The sequence below is a fragment of the Mustela erminea genome, chromosome 4 (assembly GCF_009829155.1).
Source record: "Mustela erminea isolate mMusErm1 chromosome 4, mMusErm1.Pri, whole genome shotgun sequence".
Taxonomy (NCBI): Eukaryota; Metazoa; Chordata; class Mammalia; order Carnivora; family Mustelidae; genus Mustela; species Mustela erminea.
In genome coordinates, this window is record NC_045617.1 from 91,406,267 (window position 1) to 91,424,817 (window position 18,551).

The 18,551-nt window shown below is 36.3% G+C and overlaps 1 protein-coding gene across 3 annotated transcripts in view; it reads right to left on the reverse strand.

The window, feature by feature from the left end:
- Positions 1-18,551, reverse strand: part of SUPT3H (SPT3 homolog, SAGA and STAGA complex component) — a 560,098-nt gene that overhangs the window by 115,574 nt on the left and 425,973 nt on the right. For all 3 annotated transcript variants that reach the window (XM_032340149.1, XM_032340151.1, XM_032340148.1), the window contains exons 7-10: positions 17,760-17,835; positions 12,585-12,697; positions 11,287-11,394; positions 6,695-6,862 (exon numbers count right to left, since the gene is read on the reverse strand). In XM_032340149.1, the coding sequence (XP_032196040.1) occupies positions 6,695-6,862; positions 11,287-11,394; positions 12,585-12,697; positions 17,760-17,835 (465 nt within the window). The remainder of the gene's footprint in view (positions 1-6,694; positions 6,863-11,286; positions 11,395-12,584; positions 12,698-17,759; positions 17,836-18,551) is intronic.

An 18,551-nucleotide genomic window follows, 5' to 3' on the forward strand; every position in this document is an offset into this window, starting at 1 on the left:
AAAAATGCAAGGTGTCCTACTGGGTGGTACTACGTTACCACTGATTTTTTAAAAAGACTGAACACTACATAATTATTCAAACAGACCATTTTTTGTAAGGGTATACCAAAAATCAGGAATAGTAATACCTTATCTCTTGGAGTCTAACTGTGTGTTTAAAGGACATGGATCAGAAGAGACATTTTTCACTGTATATCCTTCTGTACTTTTCAAATGTGTTTTCTGTACCTTGTGCATGCTTTTCCTATAACTAGTAATAAAATTTGAAAATTCCGATTAAATGAGAGCATTGGCTAATTATCCAAGCTGAACCTGAAATAAGATATGAAATGTAAAACAAAGCAGATCTTGATTATTTTTATTATTTTAACAAGATATTGAAAGAAGTCAAATAGGAATTTACTTTAGAATATCTTTCTCAATTTCATTCCAACAATACCCTAATAACAGATCTGCAATGCCCCAAAAACACAAATTGTTAACTTAACCCTTCATTTGGCACTGATAAAAAAGTACACAGGATTTTTTTTTTTTTTTGAGTGCTTTCTTGGTTCTTATTCCAAGTACTTTGTGTCAGTTGGAAATGCAATTACCAGGTGCCTGATAAAGGCACAGGCTCTTCTCTGTGTTCATTTGACCCCAAAAGATGAATAGGACCTACAGAGACTCATTAACGGTTGAGGCAGTCTACCCATTTATGGAAATGAATGCTGGATCTAGAGTTAAGTTTCCCAATGGAAATACAGAAGAGAGGTGTCAAGAGGGTCAGTATCCTGCATATTATGTTGGGTGGGAAGTTCCTCTATGGCATCTCCTTTATCCTTGCAACTTAGGTTTGTTTTTTATTTCTTTCCTCCATGGCCAATGTAAGATTCTACTCTTCCTTACATTCCCCGATGAAGCTGTTTTTTGTCAAAACCATAGAACATTTAGGTCAAAATCTCTCAGAGGCTCTGGCATGGTAATCAAATAGGATTTCAGAATGTGGAAGGAAGCATAAGCTAGAAATTTATAGCTGAATCGTGCTCTTTGACAAAAAGGTGAAGCTAACATAAAAATGGAAATATCCAATTTTGTGGAAAACGTTAGATTTTCTATTATGCTAACTTCAGGTTTATTTGCTAGAATTAAGTAACTGTAAATAACATGCAGTTACCATACACACTCCTACACTTTCTTGATTTGCCCACTGAGTTCTTTGAAGGGAACCCTTAAATCCGAAATGATGTATTTCCAGTGTTGTTGTCACCTCAATTGATCTCTTCATATTTCTGCCAACATTCAGGCCTTCACCAAGGTACTTTTAATCCATTCAAATCCAAAATTCATACCAGGTTGAGAATTTTAACTTAGCAGTGACTCTAGCATTTTATACAGAAGTTTCAATAGAGCTTTCTTGGACCACAGCTGAGAGTTCAAACTACTGAGACATTTTACTTGGCATCAGCCAGCAAGGATAAGTAGAGCCATGGTGCTCAAATCCAGGAATATGGAGGATTCCATAAGATACTTCACCTTCCTGTACCGAGCATCAGCTTTTGGACGAAGAGACATACATAAAGTGGAAGAAAGCAAGAACAGAGTATGAATGCAGGTGAGAGGAAGTGGACCTGACATCTGAGGAAGAACTTTACCAGGCAGCCTGTACTTTGCTCAAGGAAACAGTCTACTTTGGCAGAGATTTCAGCACTCTTTAGACAACAGGACTCAGTATTTTGTTAAATATGTTTCATTTTTGAAAATTCAAACATAAAGGATATCATAAAGTGTTGGCACACTCAGAATGGGGAAGATGAATTGGTAAATCAAATGTGGTCCAAGGAAGCTATATTGAAACTTCTATCGCTGCTGGATCTCTTACACATGTCTGTACCTGTCCTGACTTTTTAAAAAAATTGTTGCCAAGTTAAATCATCCTGTTCTTTCTCAGCTTTTCCCTTGCCAGGGAAATCCAAATTTAAGAAGGACTTGGAATCTCGATAATTGCCACTTAGTCTTTCCACATAACGGTGGACTAGATCTTTCGTTAAACTTGAAACATTCGTTCTTACAGAGTAACACATATCTCGGATTAGAGCAAATGAAAGGTTAGACTACTATTACTAATAATTTTATTACTCACTGACCACAAAGGTTGATATACAATCTGACTGGCAAGGCAAGTGTCTTCCTTCTATTCACTGTTGTACACATAGCTTTCCCAGAGTTTTATGTTTATGGAGGATGTCTTTTTGGATGAAGATGGGCCATTCTTTGGCCAAAGGTTACAACATTTAGTATAGTTAATTTTAATTTAAATTTAATTTTAGTTTTAACAGTTAATTTTCTCATTTCAAAGTTTAATTGAGATGTTAATTGTTAAAACTATAGTTCTATATAAGTAGAAAACTCTTTCCTTTAAGGAAATTAAAACAAAAAGTACTTAAGGAGAAGACAAGAGAATCAATAATTTTAAGGATTCGTACATTACTAAATCTGGAAGGAATGCAAGGTATCATCTATTCTAAACATTTCCAAGTCCCACCCCATTTTATAGATGAGAAAGTGAAGATAAAGGACTTGCTCAAGATTATAGTGACACTATCAGAATATGGCTATACATCAGATTTCTCGGCTTCTAGGACACACAGTTGTTATATAGAGGCTTTCTTATTTCATGTGGAATGAATCATACCATGTTACCACCATAGTGGAAGTTTCCAAGGAGTAAAAATGAAAACACAGCAAGAATCTGAATGTAGAAAGATGTGGATGAATGGAGAAATAATTAATAGCTTTAAAGTGGGACATTATTCTGATGTCACGGATTAATGCAATAGCTTTCAACAAGATTAGGAGAGAAATGTTTAAATATGTAGGAGAAAAAATACTTCTTTATATGTCTTTGAGAATTCTTGAAATTTTTATATACAAATGAACGATTATATCAGGTTAATTACAACTTCTTCTTACTTCTTACATACAACTTCAGTCCACTTAAGAGGTCTTTTAGGTAACACTTTGTTAACCTAGTTTTAGTTGTTAAGTGAGCTGAAGCATTATAGCCAACATTCTCTAAAGCTACTTTACAATATGCATAAGTTCCTTATAGTTCAAATTTCCCCTTAGTAAATAAGCACTGAGCTCTGTTGTTTTGTAAATGGAAGAGGAAACCAGATATGCGGCTAAACTTAAATGTGCTTACTATCATTTTAAAATTATATCTTGGTATGACTCCACTACTTGTAATGGCAAATGGTTCTTACTGTAGCAACTGAGTTTTAGATAAAAAGTATCACGTTAGACAAATTATAAAAAACAAGAACATGAAAGTGATAGAGATTGATCAAAACCAGGCAGAAACTGGAAAGGGGAATGCCTATATTTACAAGAAGAGAAAGGCAGTGGCTTGAGTTTCCTGTTTTTACTCTTTTAGGATAAGGGCAGGCCCCAGTCAGGACAGGAGGCACATAACCTTAGAGACTCTAAGAAGTATAGGCCAGAGGTCAGGGCATGCACAATAGGTATAAAGTGAGGAAGAAAATACCAAAAAAAGGCAAAATCAAAGGAGAACCCCAAATTCACTATACAAACTTTACCCAAATATATTTCTCTGTGGTACTGAATTCAAGAACCAGTTAAAGCTAAATGAACTGAGGAGAGATTCTAAGCTGCTGTCAATGAAGAGGAATTTGGGTTTGAAATTTAGAGTTGATTGTAGAATAGTAAACTGCATGCTTAACACACATGCCCACATCACCACCACTATTAACACCAACAATTCTTCAAAGGAATATAACAGAACAAAAAAAATCTCTACCATGTATTACCTGTGATGTCCAAGATATAATTCAAAACTACTAGACATGCAAGAACTGACCAAGAGAGGAGGCATTATTTTGGTCTCCACTGAGCCTAAAGAAGTCTCAAAGAAACCGTGACTTATACTCAATGGAGACTAAAATAATCCACATATTAATTGATCAAAGCAGGGTTTTATTTTATTTCAGGATTTTTATTTATTTATTTGAGAGAGAAAGAGAGAGACAGTGAGCACGAGAAGGGGGAGGGTCAGAGGGAGAAAAAGACTCCCCGCTGAGTGGGGAGCCTGATATGGACTCCATCCTGGGACCCTGGGATCATGACTGAGCTGAAGACAGACATTCAACTGACTGAGCCACAAAGAAGGATTTTAAAGTAGCTATTATAACTGTGCTCAAGAAGATCAAGGAAAATAAACCTGTAATAAATGAGGAATAAAAAAACTAGATAAATAAAAACTAAAAAGAATTCAAGTGGAAATTATGAAAGCATAAAATAAAATATCACAAGGGAAAAAATCATTGGACATGAAACAGACTGGAGCTAACAGAGGAGTCTGGAACATAAAGAAATATTAATAGAATTTATCCAACCTAAAGAACAGAGAGGAAAGATTTAAAGAGAAATTAAATAAGTACCTGTGGGACAATATCAAAGTAAATAACAAATAAGCCTTGGAGTCTCTGAAGTGGAGGAGAGACAGTGAATGAAGCAGAAAAAAATATCTGAAGAAGTAATTGTTGAATATTTCCCCCAAACAGTTAAAGTCATAAACCAATATTCAAGAAGCTCAATGAACCCTAAGTAGGACAAATACAAAGAAATTCATGTGTGTGGATAGCATGGTCAAACTGCTGAAAACCAAAAATAAAGTTACAATCCTGAAAGCATTCAGAGAAAAATAACACATTACAAACACAGAAACAATAATACAAACTACTGACATATGATTAAAACAATGGATGCCAGAAAACAGTAGAATGATATCATTAAAGTACTAAAATTAAAACTACCAACCCAGAATTCTATGTCCTGTGAAAATATCTTCTAAAAATGAAAGAAAAGGATATTTTCAGAAATATGAAAACTAAGAGAAACCATTACCAGCCAACATGCACCATAACAAATCCTAAAATAAAATTTAGTAGAGCAAAATAGGAAAGTAATACCAGAAGGCAGTCTGAGCATAAAAAAAGAGAGAAAGAGAGAGAGAGAGAATCAGAGAGAGAGAGAGAAATGAGGAACAGTGGGGATGGTAAAGTTAGTCTATTTTTTCTCTTAGTTTCATTGAGATACATTTGATTCCTTAAGATACAAATAATATTATGGTTTATAACATACGAAAATGTAAGATGTATAATGACTATAGCATAAAGGAAGGACAAGAGTAAAGTACATCAGTCTTATAAATGTAAGTGTCTCACATTTTATGTAAGTAGTGCAGTTACTCCAAGTACACTGAAAATTTAAGGATATATTATAATCCTTAGCATAACCACTGAAAAAATGATACAAAGAGGTATCACTAAGAATTGAGTAGATGAATTAAAATAAATTTTTTGAATAGTAAACAATCCAAAATTAAGACAAGAAAGACAAACTGAGGATCAAAAATAGACTAAGCAGAAAACAAATAGCAAAATAGTTGAACTATATCTAGTCATGTCAATAAATTCATTAAATTTCAAGGAAATGCAAACTCAAAGTGTAATGAGCCACCATTAAATATCCATTAGAATGGTTAAAAATAAAAATGATAACATCAGGAGTTGACGAACATGTGAAACAACTGGAACCTCACATACAATGAGTGGAAGTATAAAATGACACATCCATTTTTGGGGGGAAAAAATAAGGTCTTAGAGTTCCTTTAAATCCAAACACATATACACTCTGTGACTCAGTAATTTCATTCCTAGCTATTTACCTAAGAAAAATGAAGGCATCTGCCCCTGAAGACTTGTACAATAATGCTCATAACAGATTTACTCCTAATACCTCACAAACTGGAAACAGCCTAGGTGTCCACCAAAATGAGAATAAATACGTTGAGGTATTCATACAATGGCACATTACTCAGCCATAAAGAGGAATAAATTACACTTCTACTGAAAAACAAATCTCAAAAAAAAATCCTAAGAGTAAAAGAAATTTCACTCAAAAGAGTATATACTGCATCTTCTTTATATGATTTCTAGGACAGAAAAAACTAATCTATGATGAAAAAAAATCAGGACAATGATTGCCTCTCTGTGGTGGCAGGAACTTTCTAAACTGATGATAATGTTTTATGTCTCAAGGACTGAGAAAACAATAGGTTTATAGGCCTGTCAATACTCATCAAATGGTAACTGAATGGTTCACTGTATATAAATTTTACCTTAAAAAAACCATAAAAATTATACATAATGAATTATTAAGCCAAGAAGTGTACTAATATCTATAGCTTACTTTGCAATATAGCAAAAAAAAAAAAAAAGGATGAACTGACAGATGGACAAAAGAATAATTAGATGTGCCGATATAATGAATGTAAATACATAAATATGTAGATAATACAGCAAATATAGTACAATGTTCACTGTAGAATCTAAATGGAAGATCTATGGTGTTAAGTCTATAATTCTCTTATTATTTTTGTATGTTTGAAAATTTTTATAGTAAAATGTTAGAAAAAAATCAGAATCTTGCTTTATCCAGAAGAAAGCTGTTAAAAGAGCTGGAGTAGAAGTCATTAAGTATGGTTAAGCACAAACTGGCTGTTTCTAAAAACTTGAATTATGAGAAAAATGGAGCAGACTTTCCATATCTCTGAAGCACACCTAACTTCATCCATTCTGCACTGGGAAAACAAAAAAAAGAAAACCAAAACAAGATAAAACTTATCACTGACCTTTTTTCTTTTCCTTTGCTTGGTTTTAGTTGAGTCTTGCCCAGCACTCCCATTCCCTAGGGATCCCGATGTGGTTTTCCCTGAGTGCTGTGATCCAGACGAGGGGGCAGTCGGTGTGGGAGGAGGTGTGTTCTCAGGAGACTCTGGGTAGGACTTCATGCAAGACCCCTGCCCAAAGAGACATGCCTTTGAAATCAAGGGACCGGGACTTCTACTAACATTCAATTTTTGAGATCTCCTGAATTCAATAGTTCTTGAAGCTTACAAATATCAAAACTCAATTCATTATCCAGTCCACAGAAATGATGCCTCATCTTACCCCTATTGGTTTAGATACGTTCATTTTTAATCTGGCTGTCATTAAGATAAAATCAGGATTTCTCAGAGGCAGACTCCAAAATTTCTACCAATTTTGTCAGATACAGAGATTTCTACTTGCAAGTTTTGTTAGCATGTCAGATTTACATGTCTCAAAAGGCGCCTTTGCATTCCCTGCCAGACTGGATGCCGTCCAGACAGTATTTGCATCAGTGTGACCAGCCTTCCGTAGTGACTCCAACTCAATGCCTGGGGGTCACTGTGGATACCTCCAGCTCCTTCCATTTCTAGTTGCTTCCTTCTTTCATAACAGCCCTCATTTCTACCTGGTTTCTTTGGCTACGACTACAAGTCTGTTCTCCTCCATGTGGATGCACTTCAAATATTTGAGGACTGCGATCTTTCTCAGCCCCATTTCTTTTTTTTGAGAGAACTGCAATGTAGTTTATTTGTTTCCAGTAACATTTCTTCTTTTTTTTAAATTAATTTATTTATTTTCAGAAAAACAGTATTCATTATTTTTTCACCACACCCAGTGCTCCATGCAATCCGTGCCCTCTATAATACCCACCACCTGGTACCCCAACCTCCCACCCCCCCACCACTTCAAGCCCCTCAGACTGTTTTTCAGAGTCCATAGTCTCTCATGATTCTTTTATAGGTCAAGCTGCCTCAAATTCCTTCAACCACTTCTTATGAGACATGTTTTCAGGTTTCTTCACCCTCTAATCACTCTCCTTCAGACATTCTCTACTGTGTCAAAGTCCATCCTCTAGGATGGTGCCTAAACACTAAATAAGACAAACAACAACAACAACAACCTTTTTCTTATTAGTAACATCACAATATTGGCTCCTAAGAAATTTACAGGCCAATAAAAGTCTGTCAATCTTTTTCATACATGGTATTATTAATCGACATTTTCCTTATCCTACCAACTATACTAAACCATACTACCTGCTGGCCTACACTTCTCTATGATGTATTTGTATTTAAAAAAAAAACTGTGCTAAACTTTGTAAAATATTTGGCTGAAATGCACATATTGGTTTCAAAAGTATATCCGTATGTTGTTCTTTTGGGAACTGTATTATTTATTTAAAGTTAAAAGTGAACATGTTTAAGGAAAGCTGGTAAAGAACATATTGGAACTCTGTAATATCTCTGCAATGGCTTTGTAAATCTAAAAATTATTTTAAAATAAAATGTTTTTTAAAGGAAAAAAGTATTGCTTTGATTGTCCTGCCTAGGAACATTATTAAAAACAAGAAATAACCCTAATTTGGCATGGATTATTTTTAGAAAAAAACAACATAATTTCTAGAGATCATGCTTCCTATGCATAAACCATGTATTAGAAAAAAACTTTTTTTAATTAACTCCAGTTGGGGCGCCTGGGTGATGGTAGTTGATTAAGCATCTGACTCCTGGTTTTGGCTCACATAGTGATCTCAGAGTCCTGGGATCAAGCCCTGTGTCAGGCTCCATGCCTAGTGTGGAGTCTGCTTGGGATTCTCTCTTTCCCTTTTCATCTGCACCCTTACCACCAAGCATTCTCACTCTTTCTCTCTCTCAAATAAACATATAAATCTTTAACAAAAATTACCTTTAATTAATATTATACCTGCTAATCTGAGAACCCAAGCTTAACTAGCTTGGTTTTTCATAAGTTTAGCTCTCAAAAACGACAGTCATTGAAAGAGACTGTATTGTGTATTAGCTCCATGTCTTGAGAGCTCCTGATTCCAGATCCATTGTACATAGCCCCTTCCTTTGGATCTTCTAAAACATTTGAACTCATCAACCTTTAGAAGCCAAGAAATCTTCAACTCTTCCTTAGGCTCCTTAAGAGCCTAAGGCTCAATTTTCTAATCTGACTGCCTCTTCCTCCTCAACAAAACCTTTGCTTGAATATTTAAATCAGAGTTTTGCTTCTCCTTTGTACAGCTATGCCTACGCTGCCTCTGAAGCCTAGAGCATTCTCTCCACTTTTACCATCTCATCAAAGTCCCAGCTTCCTTCAATGCCAGTGTCCTTACTCAAGTTCTTTGTTGTTGGGGCTTGTTTTTACCTCTGCACTTCTGGTCTATACCACTCATTTGGAAATTAGCATATACATAATCTTGAATTGTCAGTTTTTTGCTTGTTATTTCCTTGTTTTCCAGAATGTTCTATCTCCCTGAATATAGATCACACCAGTCTTTGGAGTCCCCCATTTGTGCCTAATTTGGTAAGGCCCTTAAAAGGGGCCCTTGACATTGGTTGCTGGTTTGTAATGTCAATTAGTAAGAATCCTACTTTACAGTGGCCATTCCATGTTTTGTCAGGTAGTAAAGGGCAGGAAGATTTCCAGTCCCTCTGAATGTTCATTTTGACCACCAGTCGCATAGGAGGAGGGGTGTCTGGAAGGCCAGGGAAACGCTTGCGGCTTTGCTAACATATTTAGTTGGGATGCTTTCCGACACTCCTGTCCCGCCTCCCAGAGAGCCCGGGAAACCCAGCACACACAGGCCATTTTTCTTAACTGCTGGGGAGCTGGGAGTTGCAGCTGTGGTTGCTGAGCAGTTGCCCAGGGCAGCTTGACCACCCTGGAGAACCAAGAAAGGAGGGGAATAAAGAGTTTTCCTAGCCATGCAAGCAATTCCTTGAATGTTAAGGGAAAACTAGGCTTGTTATGTTCACTGTAAATTTCTTCAATTAGAAATGTTACAACAAATTTGTCTGATGTTAATGAAAAGCATACTTACACACATATTCATAGGGTGAACATGTACCAAAGATATTTTTAAAGGGTGTTCTTTGACATCGTAATTTGGGTTTGTAACATAAAGAAAACAAAGTATTTAATCAACTGGGTAAAGCTTTAGGGACTTATAAAGCATGATGACTGATAATGATGTATGATCTTTTCTAGGAAAAAAAAATGGATTTTAATGGGCATAAACATTTTAATTTCTACTTGGGTTCCAAGCCAATCTGATTCTCCAAGGGGCACAAAAAGATGTCAAACTTTTGGAAATAAAATATATTGTTTATATCTTTATATATTTTCTAAGTATCCTAGAGCAGAGGTACTTAAATTTGGGGTCCATCCCAGACTGTTTAGATCCAGAGAATGATTTCAGAGGGTCTCTGAACATCCTGTAATTTTTTTCTTAAAGATTTTATTTATTTATTTGACAGAGAGAGATCACAAGTAGGCAGAGAGGCAGGCAGAGAGAGAAGGGGAAGCAGGCTCCCCACTGAGCAGAGAGCCCGATACGGGGCTTGATCCCAGGACCCTGGGATTATAACATGAGCCAAAGGCAGAGGCTTTAACCCACTGAGCCACCCAGGTAGCCCAACATCCTGAAATTGTATGCAAAATTTGTGAATGTGTTTATGAGAGAGGATTTATAGTTTTGGTCAGCTTCTCAAAGGGGCTTGGACATTTTCAGGTTATACATTTTACCCAGCTTGATCTAAAGCTCACCTGACAATTACACATGGAGATGTTAAGCTAACCTCCTTGCTGCCTTCTCACTGGTTATTAGATGAAATTACATGAAATTGGTGTTTAAGCCAGGAAAAAAAGTCAAATATCAGCAAATTCATTCAATAGGTGATACTACATTTCTAGTTTGTAGGTACATGCAGCTCACAGACAAGCTCATACTACAAGTGGTACACAGTTATTGCATAATCCCTTAAAGTTGGCAAGATGACTTTATTGCCCCCCACCCCCTGGTGGAGGTCCCAGTAACATAAATGTGATCAGAAAGAATGTGACCCTCACATGATAGGGCCAGTATGGGCACAGAGAATAAATGGAGCCATGCTTTTTTAAACCATGTTTGGAGATGGATCAGTAACTGGGAAATAAAATGATGAGTAATTGTCAGGAGTTATTAGGACATGAATAATAATGATTCTCTTGTCTTTGAGGTACGAAGAAATAAAGACCTATTATCAACACTGTTCAGCTGTCTGAATCAGTTTTTCACCTCCCATGGAAATGAGGCATGCTCTCCAACTATTCCTTTTTTACTGAAGGGCTAGGGAAGCTAAATAAGGTAAGAAATAGGTGAAAAAAAATAACTGTATTAAGTGGATTGTTAAGGTGTGGAACATAGTCGGTGCTCAGGAAGTATTTGTTTGGATGTTGAGCATGTTAAGACTCCTGATTGAAGGCTATACATTCCTACATCGCCTTTTCCAAAGAACTACTAATGTAATAAACACCAGACCCAAGAAAAATCCATGGAGGCTTCAAAGACAGATTTTCTGCTACTCACCTCAGCAGAGTTGTGATACTGAATGAACGTTGCTGAAATGGCATGGCTGAAGGGGTCTCCTGCCTTGGTTACCATATCCTGCCTCACAAGAAGAGCCAGGTCCACTAACTAGAAGATCAGAGTAATGGAAATAAAGTCAACAGAGCTGGAAATAATCAATTAGCAATGTTACTGAAGTGGCAGAACTAGAAGCAAGACATTCCAAATGTTATTGATGATATAGCCCATCTGAAAATCTGTGTTGTAGACACGAGCATATGCTTTTGTTGGTAAGCAGACCTTCCCATGAATATAAACAATATATTCTGACTTTCTAGGGGAGGGATTCTCAAAGTTTAATTAATAACCACTAGTGAAGTGCTTTAAAATATAGGTTTTAGGGCGCCTGGGTGGCACAGTGGGTTAAGCCGCTGCCTTCGGCTCAGGTCATGGTCTCAGGGTCCTGGGATCGAGCCCCGCATCGGGCTCTCTGCTCAGCAGGGAGCCTGCTTCCCTCTCTCTCCCTCTGCCTGCCTCTCTGCCTACTTGTGATCTCTGTCTGTCAAATAAATAAATAAAATCTTTAAAAAAATATATATAGGTTTTAGTGCTCTAGACCCCAAGATTCTAATTCGATAGGTATGCTCTGGGTTACATTTTCAACAAGAAGCAAGGAGAAGCTGACGCTTGTGGTCAGAGGACTGTGCTTCGAGACGCTGTCAGAGAGCAGCGATTCTAGACTCGGGTTTTGGTAAGCACTCAGTAGGTTGTACATAGCAAGAAAGGTATGTTTCAAAGTTCAAAAACAAACTCTAAGCAAGGCAGAGGGGTACTGAGAAGTCAATGTTGAGAAAAAGTATGTGGGGATTCCATTTCTGGTTAGGATTGAGTTGCAAGCAACAGTCACTTTCACGCTAACACCCGCCAGGGCTGAGGATACAAGGAAACATAACTGAATTAAATTCCGGAAAACTTAAGATTGTCATTGGATAAAACTCATGGCTGTCCTCATTCCTGGTAGAGTAGCAGGTGGGGGAATTTTGATCATGGACAGGGGTAAGAAGAAAGGGACGCCTGGGTGGCTCAGGAGGTATGTGTTTGCTTTCAGCTCAGGTCATGATGCCAGGGTTCTGGGATCGAGTTCTGCATTGGGCTCCTTGCTCAGCGGGGAGCATGTTTTTCCCTCTGCCTGCTGCTCCCCCTGCTTATGCTCTCTGTCCCCTGCTCGCTCTCTGACAAATAAATAAATAAAATCTTTCAAAAAAAGGGAAAGAAAGTGGTCATGTATGGCCTGCTATAACACATATTATCATTCTTACCTGTGCCACAGTTTCATACGCTAAATATGCTAAAATTTCCATTGCGACAACATTGGGTTTTATCTCCATACTGCTGCAGTCCAACCAGTCTCGAAATTTGGAGGCCTTTTTGGCTAGCCATCAAAAACAAAACAAAACAAAACAAAACTCAAATATGGAAAATTTAGTTTTTGGAGTGTTTTAATACTGCATATTACCATCACAAAATGAAAAATAAGTCTTTTGAAAATTGCATTTGAAAAATAATGCATATAAAATGCCATGTTTTTAAAGTTTTATTAGTGTCGAAATATTCAAGCCCCAAGAAATTTCTTATGCATTTGGGTCTTTGATTTTGTATCTGTGCTACATAACACGGTCTATACTAAATGACTTAATATTCAGCACTTCTCACTGTATCTGAGTAAGTTACCACTGGCCATAGCTTAGGTTTTAACAATAGTCAGAAGGGTTGGTTGATATAACTTTAATTTATTCTGGTGGAAAGGAATTCCTGCAAGAAAGAACCCATGGTGGAGAAAGAACATACAGAAATTGTATTTGCAATACATTGTCCAATGTGTCTATTGCCAGAATAGGCTCAAAATCACATATTTAGAATACGATAAGAAAAACCTAGTCCTGCAGTTACGTTTTCCTGACTACAAAGATGTCCAAATTCCTAAGCCAGACTCTCAGACTGATTTCAACCTGTCTTCCTATTACTGCCTCCTGAAATGCTACCTGGCTTTGAGTCTAGTTCTCTCTTAGTTCAGCCCTGCTCCTTGCCCTCCAGAGAATGCCATCCTACCTCTCTTCCTTATTCACAGGAATCCTGCCTGTCCCATGTACTTCCCCACACTAGGCATTCACTGAACTCTTGTATCATCAGATAGCCTTTCATGTCTGCTTATAATTTCTCGAACCATGTTAGAAACACCATGCATTATGTCTCTAACAGTACCAAGCGCACGTGGAATCTTCCGGTATATCTTTCCAAAATGCTACAGTGCTAAACAGAGTCTAACTGCATGGAGGGTCTTTATTAGATACTAATAATCTAACTAGTAATCCACAGGGAAGAGATTGATGGTAAAGATTTTGTCATATCTAAAACATAATAATCTTTTAAAAAATCCACTGATTATTCTTTTGGTTAATCCAGTCCCACGGGTCTATTAAAAGACTTCACGGTCACTCAAAGCATGATATTTTGATCCTTATAGATGTGGTCTTCATGGATTCCATGTACAGAAGAGTTTGTTTGTTTTTTTTTTTCTCCCAATAAATCACAGAAGACTTGAAGTCTTGCTATGGAAGTGCATGCCCAAGCTGTCAACTGTGGCAGAATTATGATAATCCTCTTAAAGCTATCTCCCTAAAGTAACCAATCTTCCACATACTCTCTGACAGGCAACATTCCATCTAACTAGTCAGCTGCATTAGCTCACAAACACTTGTTCAACATCTGTGGAATACTTCTGAAGTCCAAGTTAATAGGCGGCAATTTGGCAAGATCAATAAAATGTACCTTATTCACTTCTCCCTTTGACAGGTTGTTAAGAACACAGAAACAAGGTATTTTGTAACTATGCACTAAACGATTTATTTGAAAAGAGAGGTAAAGGATAGTTCTTAGTATTCTGTAGGATCTGTCCACCCAAACAACAGAACTGGTAGCTCCCTCATGAGATGTTAAGCACTGAGAATACAGGATAGGACCAGGTGTCCACCACTGTATCCCCAGCACCCAGAATACTGCCTGGCATCAGCAGTCTCTCAATAAATATTTCCAGAAAAAAAAAAAAGAATGAATGGATGAATGAAAGCTACTTCTTTAATAAAAGGGTAGGGTCTCAACTATTCAGTAGCAGGAAAGTTATACAGAGGGTCCCATAAAACCACTGTGAGTTACTGCTATTCCAGCAACAGGTGAACATTCCCTGAGATAATTCCCTGTCACCTGCAGAAAGCCGGCTTCAAAGACAGACCTTCCCACAGTATTGCTCGTTTCAGCAAATAAGGCACAGGCGCTCCTAGTCACAACAGTAGGTTTCCATCGAGATGTAGGGGCACCAGAATGAATGAGTTCCTTCATCTTTACCGCTCTTCTCAATGTATCAGGAGGAAGGATAATCAGGGAAATAGATCAACAATTAAAACAGAATCCTTAACAAAGGTCAGAAGTTCCTAAGATTATCAGCCTTCTGACATTATCTGGTTTTTCAGCTTGTGCTGGGATTAAAACAATTTTGTATAGTAACTTCATATGGGAAATTTCAGTTTACTTAATTCTCATACATATTTATTTTCTCATCATTGACCGTTAGTAAAATCTAAGTTTCTCTCAATATCCAATTCTCACATCTCTGGATACTATTTCACTATTTCTACCTCATCCCTCTCACCCGTCTTTCTATTCCTGATCCTTCCCTCAGGCCCTCCGTAATGCTCATTCTACTCTGAAGAAATTCTTCCATGACTTCAATCTCTTCAAAATTACTGCTATTTGGATTAATCGCAAATACTCTTTCTCAGAGGGCATGGTTTTCCCTGGAGTCTTTTATGGTAGAGGTTCCTTATTTCTTTCCTTTAGTACGTATTTATTGACCAGTCATTGACTGCCAACCTGTTTATTTCCCCATACACCAGAGGGCTTGGGGGTCACATCTTCTTCTCTTAGTTTCTCCCACAAGGAACATACAGGACATGTGGACAGAGACAACAGAGGCTAAAAAACAATGATATCCTGTTTTAACAAATAACTACTAGCCCACAATTTCCTACCCAACTGAACTACCATTTAAGTATGAGGGCAAAATAAAGCATTTTTAAGACAAAAATCAATGCTTTAAGCACTTACAGAGCCTTGGAAAAAACAAAATTAGGCTGACAAGGCATGTTTACTAATTATCAAGTTAAAAAAATTAAAGTCAAAGACACATATTAAAAAAATTAAGGATAGCAACTAAAATAATAGAACTAAAATATACACTATACAAACTGGTTGAGGAAAAATGGAATGAAGAAAATCCAATTAATCCAACAGAACAATGAAGAGGAGGAGGAAAAGCAAATAAAAAAGGCACAGTAAATTTAAAACACCAAGACCAAAAGCTAAAAACAACAACAAAAAGCCCCCAAAAGACAGCACATTTAAACCCAATGTATAAGTAACTGAACAGACATAAATTAAAATCATCAATTAAAATACAAAAAGACTCTCAGATTAACTAAAAAAGAAAATCTATGTATTTGTTTAAAAAATCCACATAAAAACAAAAGGCTGAAGGAAAAGGCTTGGAAAAAGATTTAGCAATTTATAACTAAATTTAATCATTGTGAATTAACATGAATATCAGATTTTAAAAAACTTTAAGGGAAATGACTAACTTACATAAATATAAAAACAAAAGTCTGGTGAGTTTGATCAGTATCCCAATTCTACAACTTACCTTCAGTCTATAAAGTCACACACTCATAAATTTTAAAATGCATCAGTAATCCCAATCAGTGAATGCTATGATCAAATATTTAAGAAGATATATACAGCTGGATCGTCAATCCTATACCCTGGTAATTTATCAGAAGGGGAGAAATGAAAAGAGCCTAACACTCTGACCAGTTATGGGTATTAGTTCTGAATTTGCTGACCCACTTGGATAAAGCATTCCCAACCACAACATTTTGGCATATAAAACAGATTCTGCCACTTGGGTTTCATAATGAAGCACGTATGGGCGTCAGACAAAAAATATTTTTAAATGCCCAAATCTCTCTTCTTTAAAAAAAAAAAGTAAGAATAATATACTGTTTAAACTATAATTATTTTATATAGAAAGGGAAAGTATTAATTTTAATTTATTACATTTTATTACTTAGTTATAAACAAAAAATTAGTTGTTAAAAATGTGATTTTCGAACACAAGATGTATTAGGACCTTTCAGTGACTACACATTTTAGTGTGAAAACAGCACTTCTGTTCCTTTAAGTGAATTACATTTAAAATATGATTTTAAAAAATAGTTGAATAGCACTAAATGTTACTTTATAAACTGGAGATTTATACTTATAAAAGACTTGAATGCCATCTTTAAACCTAAAAATTACAATACACAAACCTCTCATTTGCTGAAATTGCCATGATCTGAAGTGTCATTTACTTAATGCTTCACAGATGTATGATGCCAAATTGTTAGTCAGACTGCAAAGTATATTTAGTTAGGAAAAAAGGCTTCCAAAACATGTTTTCCTATATTTTACTGACATTTACATGGGGCGCTATTTGAAATGTGTCATTTATTTGCACTTTATGATCTATAAATGAAGCTCTCCTTTTCTTTTTTCAAATCAAATACATTGTGATTATGACCACAGAACAGTTTTTCCACTTAAAGATACCATTGTGTCTCTCATCCCTCAGACTAGGGTCATGTGCTTTTCTGTCAGATTTTTCACTGGACTTTTCACCACACTTGCTCTTTGACCTTTCCCCTCAGAGGCTTAGTCATCATTGAACTGTTGTGGTAAGGATGTTCGCTACACAATCGAGCCCACTATTTACCATGAGCCTTTATGCACTTTCAGTAAGCCTCTGTGCAGTGATGGGACAGTCCTAATTTTATCATTAGGTTATTAGTGTTACAAGAGCTGATGAATATTACAGACTGATGAATTTGGCTAACACTGAAAGCTTGTCACAGTAGGGGGTTACAGACAAAAATGGAAGAGACTATTGATACGTTTCCTTGTGGTAATATGAGTATGCATAAATAAATGGAAAGCTTGGTATTTATTAATATTGGGGGTTTCTAAATGTCATGACTGTGCTACTAAAGTCCATTTGGGGTCAAGAATGATCAGCCATACTAGTGTCAACAGGATGAAGAAACTGGAAAATAAAATGAGAATGCTAAAGAAAATGGAAGTATTTGAACTAAAAGTAATGCAAATAATTAACATGGCTCTCTGTGTCTTACTTTAAAACTTCTTTAGACTATTCATTACAAAATAGTAGAGTGGGGTAAAATCTTTTGTAGAGTTCCCTACAATGTAGGGGCTGTTTCTAACAGTTATAGCTATGCATATGTTAAATTCACCCATTTCTAAGGAACGGAGATTGTGCCATACTTTTGTATATCTGTAACACATGATCTCTTAAACATACAATGAAGCAAAATTAAACATTTACTTACAGAAACTTAATTGTCGACTTTCACAGAATTCTGCATATTGGGCTGAATCCATAATTCGAGTTTGTCTTTCTGCTCTCTGATAGATAAAAAGATACACAAACAATATTTCAGAGCAAGTAGACCATTATCTATGTCTTTGTGACTAAAATGCAGAATTGAAATTCCATTTTCCTTTCCTGACTTTACTAAGTAAACAGTTTCGTACTACCATAAAAATCATGAAACTTGAAATTATGATAAGTAACAGTAGTTTTGCAACTTGAGTCTTTTGGAAGAGAAGTTTAGAATGCCATTTTCTTCTCTGTTATTGTCATTACAGTGAAAAAACTAAAGGATCTTACTTCTTAGACTGTGTGCCAAATATTCTTAATTGTACCATCCTTTTAGGGGATAATAACAAATCAAACAGAGAAAACCGTTTATCATTATTGCCCAGGTACTAACTTAAAGCTGGGGATTTTCATTGTTAAAGTCAGAGTCAATGAATGGAATCTATCTACTTTCCCTCAGAACATGGAGCCAGAGCTAACAAGTCCATATTTTAAATGGAAAGAAAATAAAGAAAAAGGTAAACACAACACAAAACCTTTCATCTGAGTCCACGTATGATTCACAGTTTAGTATAGTTTCACTCGTGGGTTTCTGATTCAGTATAGCAGATGTTTGCTGCTTCATTGTCCCACAGGAGGTAGGATAATTATAATTCACCCATAGTTCGGTGGGAAAGAATATGACCGCTTCCGCTTCCTTGGCAAGGGAAACATTTTGAAATGAGACAGGCTGGTACTTCTT